This window comes from Limulus polyphemus, unplaced genomic scaffold, assembly GCF_000517525.1.
Source record: "Limulus polyphemus unplaced genomic scaffold, Limulus_polyphemus-2.1.2 Scaffold593, whole genome shotgun sequence".
Taxonomy (NCBI): Eukaryota; Metazoa; Arthropoda; class Merostomata; order Xiphosura; family Limulidae; genus Limulus; species Limulus polyphemus.
Window position 1 is genome coordinate 95,658 of NW_013666203.1, and position 10,063 is coordinate 105,720.

Below are 10,063 nucleotides of genomic sequence, written 5' to 3' on the forward strand. Positions count from 1 at the left end.
GCTGGTTAGAAATAATACAATAGCAAATATCTTATGAGGGATATGGCATGCAAGTTTATTTTTTTGCTTATATTTCCTTAAAGTAATTAATGTAGAGGTTATAGATTTATATTTTAGCTTGGGTATATCTAATTTATAAGTGTGTAATCCCTCAGAAGCTTAGAAAATAAAATAGGAGTGGAATGTAAATCTAAAATGTTAGAGAAGTGAAGATTGAGAATTTTAAATATTTCATTTTGAAATTAAGAAAGTAAAACTTTATTTAGTATTATATATAATATTAAATTCATATTTATTTAATATGAATTTTAAACTATGTCTTAATGCCAAATTTATGATAAATTAATTAAATTTTGAATGTAACTGTAGAAAGGTTCAGTCCAGATACTTTGGCCCGTCTGTGCTTAGAGAGTTAATTGATAAAAAAAAAAGCCATTCATTTTGTCACAACTGCTCTTTTTTCTTTAATAACCTTACTAGGTAAATATCCCATTCATACTGTCACAATTCTTTTTTTTTTTTTTTAAATATGCATCATATGAACCAAGGGGGAGGATCTTTGTTGTTTATCAAGAAATGCCAACCCGTTGAGGCAATTTCTGTTTTTATTGTAACTTTCTGATAATTTTCATTGGCTGAAATGCAGTTGTTTGGCATTATCTTTACTGAATCGACGATTCTGTTGAAGGCCAGGTCAAGAAAAGGATGGTAGGGAACAGTAGGGGAACCTTCATGTATTGTTTAACATACAAATGCAAGCATCAGAATTGTGGAATATGTTTAAAATGTGATGGAACAACCATACAGTAAAAATATCTTGAAAGCGTGGTGGGAAGCAGCTAATGAATCCTCTGGTAATTCAGAAATGGACAGAAGTAAATCGAATTCCAGCTACTTTGTAAAGGAATTTACTCTTGGTTAGGAATTCTGTCCACCACATGATAAAATTTATGGCCAGAAGTGTATAGATCGATTCAAGGATGATGATGTGGAAATGTTCAAGAATGGTCTTGAGGATAAGTGGAATAAAATAGGCCCCAGAAGGATGCTTGAAGAACTGCAATCTACATATCAAGATCAATTCAATATACCATCCAATTACTTCTTCCAGGGGAATACAGCAACCTTACAGACATATTGATGTCCATTGTGTCTGAATTGTACACCGTCACACCTAAAACATTGACTGACCACATGACCACTTTTTACTCCTTAAAGTCATTATAGTTTTGATACTACTAACTTTTAATATAGTATGTTGGTAGATTTTCAGTGAACATTACTAGTTTTTTTACCTACAAAAATTAGATTTTTTAGTGAAGTATTTTTTAATAAACTAAAAAGGGATTTTTCAATGAATATATTCTTTTTTTTTACTAGTCAGAGTGCAAATGATGTTAATGTTAAGATTAAAAATAGTTTTCTTCATCTCAGAAATCTCAAATTTCATTTGCATAATCTCTAAAACCTCCTAAATACATTTCAAACTTCTTTTTCAGTACAACTTTATATTTTATCTGTTATTTTCTATGCCCTAACTCTATACTAGGTTGGTCAATTTGACCAATCTCATAACCACCAAAAATAATCAGTATAAACCTAAATCTCTTTTCTTTCTAGAATGGCTTCAGATTGTACCATGAAATTACATTTGTAATGGTATACATCTATTTATACTTAAATTTTATTGTTTTATTGCCATTTGAACTGTGTCTAACTATTATTCATGCCATTATAAGTTGTAAATCACTTAGGGAATGTGCAGCTCACACTACTCTATCAAATTACATTACCCACAAACTACTCTGAGCTGCTCGCGTGTGTACCTTATGAAAAGATTTTATTATAATGTTATTTATTTTACCTAATCTAACCTTAACTAACCTAAAAAGTTTCCTATTTTTACATTTTGTTTACTATTATAATAATAAATAAATAAAGGATACACATGAAAAACAAAAAATATAATGCTTACCTGGGTCTTTTTTGCCATCGACTGTCGATGACACTTAACCATACTTTTTTATATTAATGGTAGTAGTGCATTAAATAATGCACCAAAGAACATAGAATAACATGCAAAAAGCAGACAACGAACCATGACTATCACAATTTTTCTGGCTTTGTAACTATACAACAAGATCTGTTACTAATTCATCCAAACTTGTTAATATGTTTCTCACAGAAACAAAACTTGTACTGAAAGAGAAAGTGATGATTCTCTGTACAGAAACCAATGTAATATAATATGTCATTTGATAGATGAAAACCTTTGCTTTCTATTAGTTATTAATAATATAATATTAAACATAAGAGAGAACTAGTAACAAATCCTGAAAGAGAGGGTGTGGCAGGAGAAGTCTAATTTTCTATTTGATAGCTCTGTTAACCAAACAAAATGGAAAGCTAAGAAAGTTATGCTTTGTCTGAGTTGTGACAATATTATATTGAGTAATTTACATTAAATATCGTACTTATTAGAGGGGTGGTGAATAAATTAGAGAAGAGGGTTACCAAGAGAAAAAGTAACATTTCTCACACTAGGGGAAATTCAGGATTTTTAAAAATATTGCCTTATAAGAATTTAAAACTTAAATTAAAATATGGATTATTAGCTATGATTTTATGCTATACTGATTGGTATAGCATAAACAAAATGTTGTTTAATTAAATTTTGAATGTAAGTCATCAAAAACCTTGTGATGTGCACAATAAAGGATGCCCATGCAGAGAGATATAATGAAGATTAAAACTTGATGGGCTGTTAGAATGCTCTTATTCTTCATTTTCTAGGGCCACAGCCATAGGTAACCAGTACAAATAATGACCCTTAACTTCCAAATGCAAGGCTAACTGTTGCACCAATTGAAAAATTTAAATAGTTAATTTAGATAACTACAAAACTTTTACAAAAGACTAGCCTTGCTAGCATTTTGAAATGCAAATAGTACCAATCTATTTTTTATTCATTAAGATAACATTGTATTTCTCTGAAATGTATTCCCATACCAGTTTATCTCCCTATCATTACCCTTGCATCAACTGTAACCATTAGCTCTATAAAAGGCAGTCCCATTTCTGAGAAGTTCATTGTCTAGTTATTTTACTCTGCAATACAGTTAGTTGTGTTTAGGATTTTAAAAAAAAGTTGGTTGTGCTTCCAAATCAAGTATGTATTAAACATAAATTATTAATTTAAACAAAGAACTAGGAATAACCTGGACTTTTTAAATCATTTTCAACAATGTAATGTTTCAATACTTGTACTGTTGCACAATTCATGGTTTATTGATAGTTGTATTATAAAAATATTTGTCTTCACAATCAGATCAAACTAGGGCCATTGTATATCTGTTTTTAGCCAAAAACAGGCTGTCCTCCTGTCATATAATTTGATGCTTTTTGAATGAATAAAAGAAACATTTTCCTCCTACTAACTTGGTGAAATTCAAGAATGAAGTAAAGTGGATTTTTTTTAACTCTGATCAATGGACATGTAAAGGAAATCTTTGAAAACTATGAAATTTTATATAACTTTTTGAGATCTGGGAAGGTGTGGGTTTGGTCCAAGTTTGCTAGTTAGCATGGAGCCTATTGCATGTTTTTTTCTCACTTAATTTGTTAAGTGTTATTACATGTTTCAGGTAATTCTACCATATGTATATTGTAAATAAACAACATCCTAATGAAATTCAATTATTTACATAAGTATACATGCTCATTACATAATAATATAGTATAGTTGTTCATATAAATTTCCTTTAAATATTGTGGATACAACATATATACAGTATTCAAATTTATATAGTTCAGTCTATGTATGGAAGAATTTATTGTTCGCTAGTCTAGGTATTAAAGTATATATGTTTCAGTAGTCTGTATGCCAATATGTATATGCTTCAGTAGTCTGTATGCCAGTATATATATGCTTCAGTAGTCTGTATGCCAGTATATATATGCTTCAGTAGTCTGTATGCCAGTATATATATGCTTCAGTAGTCTGTATGCCAGTATATATATATGCTTCAGTAGTCTGTATGCCAGTATATATATGCTTCAGTAGTCTGTATGCCAGTATATATATATGCTTCAGTAGTCTGTATGCCAGTATATATATGCTTCAGTAGTCTGTATGCCAGTATATATATGCTTCAGTAGTCTGTATGCCAGTATATATATGCTTCAGTAGTCTGTATGCCAGTATATATATGCTTCAGTAGTCTGTATGCCAGTATATATATGCTTCAGTAGTCTGTATGCCAGTATATATATATGCTTCAGTAGTCTGTATGCCAGTATATATATATGCTTCAGTAGTCTGTATGCCAGTATATATATGCTTCAGTAGTCTGTATGCCAGTATATATATGCTTCAGTAGTCTGTATGCCAGTATATATATGCTTCAGTAGTCTGTATGCCAGTATACATGCTCTTTATTAGTCTATGTTTTTACGGTATATTGTCTGTTTCTCATGGTAGTAAAAACCATGCTCTGTTTTATGTCTCATGTATGAGAACTTGTTATATTTATACATTATATTTTGGGTTTTCTTTTAGGTGCCAAGAAAGCTTCACCTAAATTAGCCAAGTCACGTAAAACTACGCTATTTGGTAAACAACAGAAGTCTTTTTCTTACAATGATTTGAATGAAGATGTAACAAGTAAATACAGTTTTTCAACTTTATCGTCATCTGCATCTTTAGCTACAGAACTGTCGAGCTTACCAATGGTAAGGAAAAACATACTCTGTTTGATTTTAATTTGCTGGAGATAAGTTATGTCATAAAACTGCTAAAATGAGATTTGTTTTAATTTCTTTAGATGTGAATATAAAAGTTATGATTAAATTTGTAGTGTTTTATTTTATATATATGAAAAATATTTTTTTAGCATATTTATGAAAGGAAGGCCCTACCTTCGAAGAGGTGGTTGAACAAGTCTACAAAAAAAGACAGCTATTTTGTTTTTCATTGTCACTTGTTTTTAATACCTGATGTTAAATAACCATATTACTTGGAAAAGTTAGTAGTTACCAAATTTAAATGTATGTTCAAGATAAATTTGAAAGTTTGAGTTAAATTCATTGAATTTCTCATTAGCTAAACTTGAGAGTGTTTTAATGCTTGTAGTTATTCAAATTTTGGGATGAAACAGAATGATGTCCATTCTGAGGAAAATACTGTACTCACACAATAATTTTTAAGATTAGAAATAAATAAAAACCCTATAACCCGAGCACTTTTGAAAGGTGGACCTTTCAAAAGCTCTCTGTTTATTGGGTTTTTATTTATTTCTATCCAGACTTCTTGAACCTACATGTTTTTCTAACATCATGAATTTTTAAGATTAGATAGTGTATAGTGTAACAGTGGCTGAAGAATATTATTAAACCTACAAAGTAGGTTCTGTATCAGAATAGTAGGCAGGCACAACATGTGGCATGTTCTCTTTATGATCTTCAAAAAGCCTGTAGAATGCTGTTAATGAAGTCTTTGCTGGTTTTAACTTATGTCTAATTAGGAATATTACTTTCTCCAAGCCACCTAAAACCTTTGCTTTGATCTTGATTTCATGCCTTGAGTGTTTGTATACTTATTGATGCTTTTTTTTGTTGAACGTGAGTTTCAGTCTCCATGAGAATAAATCATTTGCTCATTTTATAGCAGGTTTGATTAGAAAATCATTAATTATTTTCAGTGGATTCAGCACAGTTGGTTCATTTTGTGAGAATATGTTTCTTTATAATTTTTATTGCATAAGAAAATTAAAAAATGAAAATCTCAATTACTCAAATGGCTTTCACAGAACAACAAATTTTGTAAGTTAGTGTAAAAACTTAGTTGAATACTTTATAAACTTTTTATGATTAATATTGTTTTTCATATGTATTTGCTAACTTGCAGTATTAGATGGATTTATTTAATATAAAATTGTTAATTCAGAAAGCCTCGTGTAACTCCACTCTTACTAGCATTGTAACAAAAATTTATTAAAAATCTGTGTTATGTAGAATGAAAATAAATAAATGCCATGTGGAAAACGTTACTTTGTGTAATGAATCTTTGATTGTACTATAAAAATTTGTTTGTCCTATCTTTTGTAGAGTCCCTTAGGTGATGCATTAGACAGAAAGCTTGAGTCTTTGTTGTGTGAATGGCATAAAGGATCTGACTTACTTTTTAGCATCCACCCTGTAGATGGGAGTTTTTTAGTCTGGTAAGAAGCCTTGTAGTTGGTTTAATCACTCGAAATTTACTAGTAGGAAGAACCATTGTAAATCATATAGTATGACAATGGTACATTACAAAAGCTATTCAGAAAGATAGCAGTTTAATAGTCTTGTTAGTAAACTGATTACTAGCTGGAACATAGCTATAGTCTGATTTATCTAGTTCTTTCAATATGGTATTATTATTAACTGACAATATTAAATAAATTAACAGTTTTAACTTTATAAGAGCATAAACCTTCTATTTACAGATTGGAGGTTATTAATTTAGATATTTATTATTTTTGATATTTTTACTTGTTAATTTAGTTTAGTACAAAATGTTGTTATTTTTTTAAACTATATATATAACATATTTTATTTATGCTGCCTTTATAACATTTTGTCATAAACTCTCAATGGCAATCTAAATAAAAATAGGGTATTACTCTAAGTGGTTAAATGTTTCTGATTAAGTTTGTGGTAAGGATTAATTGTATTTGTTGGAAATACAGAAAACACAGTTCCTTAGCTTAAACTGATTCCTCTCCCTCTCTCTTTATTCATGTTAACTTACTCACATCACTACATGAACTAGAAACATTGGAAGTATCTGAATTTTTACTTAATGTCTTCATTTACTTTTTCCACCTTACGAGGGTAAAATGACTGTACTTTGTTCTTACAGGTTAGTTGATTGGCTTGATGAATATAGTCCTGGATCATTTCGCCAGGCTCAGGTTAGTTTTTCTTCTCGTATTCCTAATGCAATATCCTTAGGTGATGCAGCTACCATGTCTCACCACCTTACCCTTTACTCTCCACGTGCTGGGTTGGACTTGCGTGTAACTATGCAGAGTTTTTATGGTAGAGGAACCAAAGATAATACTAGTCAAGAACCTACTTCCAAAATCAATGAAAACAAAACAGCAAAATCTTCCAAGATTCATGTGGACAATGAGCAGAAAGGTGGCATAGGTCAACCAGACTCCATTTTTCACTCTCCTACACCTACATTATGTATGTTGTCCAAACACAACAATGGCAGCCTTAACCTGTGGTATCTTGTTTTTGAAGAAAAGACTGCATTTGCTCAGGTAGGTTTGGTTTCTATTAATTCCCTCTTCAAAACAAACACTAATCAATCACCATCAGAATTTCTTCTTCTTTTCTGTATAATGTATTCCACTACACTATAAGTTTGATCCTATTTGGCAGATACTTTTCAATTTCAAATAATTATAGTACATTTCATTAAATATAGCTTAAAGAGGTAAAATTACAAACGTTTGGAAAACTATATATATGTGTAACTGTATATTTAAACAAGCTACAAAATCTTCATAATAGAATACATCAAAAGGAAGGATAGCATGATTTTTACACATGTCCAAACCTTAGATGATATATAGTTAATTAAGTTTTGTGGAGAAGAAAAAATAAATAAATGCTGCTACAAAACAAACATCCAAAACTGGGGCACAAACCATAAGGTTGGTCATTATGTAATGGACCCTGTTTTTTTTTAGGTACTAGTAGAAGTAAGACCCAAATTTTGTTGAGGGTACCCCATCCATCTAGTATAACCTCAATTTTCTGGTCCTGCATGTTTTAAAAAAAGAGCAGAAGTGGGTGCTAAAGCCCATTATGGTACTACTATACTAAACTCAGTCTTTTGCTTTTGGTATAGCTTCCATCCTCTGCCCTTCCATGCTACTATCTAGATCTCTCCAGTAATACCAATTCAAAAGTTAATAAAAACACAGTAGAAAGGTCTTATATAGGGAATGTGATACATCTACATTAGTACACTTGTATAAGAAATTGTAATGTCCAAATAAGCAATTCCAATTATTTTTCTTCCTACCAATAAATTTTAGAAATTATATTTAACTGTACATAAATATCATTTCATTGATGTCATTATTTTGAAATTTGTGTAAATACTTTTTATATTTATTATAAAATAATTTTAAATGTTTTATTAAGGTTTTATCATCAAAACCATTGAAAATCAATTTATGTACTACTATATTTATATTAGATATTAAAAATTGTTTATTATTACAAACTTTACAATATCTAAAAAGCTATAAACGTATAATATTCTGTATAGCATGTGTTGGAACATTACTATTTGTTGAGGGAAGTCCATATATTTATTTTATCATAAATATTAATATTACTCTATTTTTTGTTTTAATATCTAAATCTAAATAATGTTATTCACTGTCTGATATGGAGGTATTTTCAATTTTTAGAACTGCAGGGTAAATGCTACCACAATGATTAATTACTGGATTATTAATACTGATTAAATCATCAGTATATCTGTGTCAAGGAAAATAAATACTGATTTGTAAAAGTACTTATGAATTTATTTTCATAATAATAAAATCATAAGTTAGCAACATAACTTGGATAATTTGCTTAGTGGTATACACACTATTTGTTTAAAAATGTGTTTGTCAAATAAATATAATTATTAAATAAGCAAAAGCTAAATTTGTTTTTGACATTATTAGTGTTAAAAGTTTGATTTCCTACTTTTATAATTATATCAGTAAATTGATTTTTTAACAGATTTATCATATTGCCAATACCAAATCATTAAGTGTTAGTTATAAGTAATGTAGTGAAATTGTATATTTATTTATATTTTTTAGGGTTTTTAAGACAGGTCAATTATTTTTACTTTTCAAAAATTTTTTTTATCTTAACAAATAACCGGTTTAGTAACTTGCTTCATAAAACCATAGTATAGTTTTTACTCAACTAGAAATAAGAGGAAATTTGATGGTAGATTTATGTAATTTAGGTATTGCATACAGTTATGTTATTTCTAAATTTGATTTAATTGGACATCAGATATTTTAGTGGCTGTCAATAAATTATTAACAATATCCTCTTTAGACTTATTTTGCAATTTAAAAGTTTGTGTGGGAATTATCTCATTGATCACGATTTGTGCATAAAATTTTTACACAAGACAAAATTACAGTTGGCTTTATTGATAGACACTCTAATATATTTTTCCTGTATTTTGAACATTTTAGTTTTCAATTGAAGAAAATGTTAAATCTATTGGATGTTCATTTAAATTAATAAAAGCTAATTTATTTTTTATTTTATTAATTTAAAAACCAATTTGGAGAGTAATGTGTGGAATGATTAAGTTTTAGAATATAATCATCTATGATTTTCTTTACAAAATATAAAATGTCTACTATTTTACATTTTTGTAGCTGTTCTGGATTTAGCACCTTTTACTACAATATTTCATGAAGAATTATCTTCTGTTATTTCCAAAATTACAGTAATAATATGTTAATGAAAAAAATCTACCAAAGAGTTAGAGTAAAAAGTACAAGATAAATTATGTACATTATTTATATCCAAATTATTTAAAAAATATTTATAATTATTTATAAGTGATACTATTGAAATTTCATGTTTAAAACTGATAATAGGTTTAAGTACTTTAAAGGAGAAATATCTTGTATTACAATATCATGCACAATTTTAAAAATTTGCAAATCATTATAAATTTCATGTTTGAAATTAATTACTATGTATAATGATTTTCAAATTGGTAGTTATTTAATTATATTATTCAAATTATTTACTTTAAGCCTAAATTTTATAATATTGGAAATTAAATGTTTAGCTTGGTTATTTTTAAAATTAATTGTAAATATGGTTTTTGTTAATATATTAACTTTGAATAATTTAGCTTATATATATATATATATATATATATATATATAAGTAGTAGTAGGTAGTTAGTAGACTATAGAGACGACCTACTACTTTAATTTTAAACTAAGTGACGAGTGTAGTAGTAAGTAGTAAG

At 28.6% G+C, this 10,063-nt stretch overlaps 1 protein-coding gene across 6 annotated transcripts in view; it reads left to right on the forward strand.

The window, feature by feature from the left end:
• Positions 1 to 10,063, forward strand: part of LOC106459327 (dmX-like protein 2) — a 173,702-nt gene that overhangs the window by 37,106 nt on the left and 126,533 nt on the right. For all 6 annotated transcript variants that reach the window (XM_022385793.1, XM_022385791.1, XM_022385796.1 and 3 more), the window contains 3 exons: positions 4,559 to 4,731; positions 6,106 to 6,218; positions 6,899 to 7,307. In XM_022385793.1, the coding sequence (XP_022241501.1) occupies positions 4,559 to 4,731; positions 6,106 to 6,218; positions 6,899 to 7,307 (695 nt within the window). The remainder of the gene's footprint in view (positions 1 to 4,558; positions 4,732 to 6,105; positions 6,219 to 6,898; positions 7,308 to 10,063) is intronic.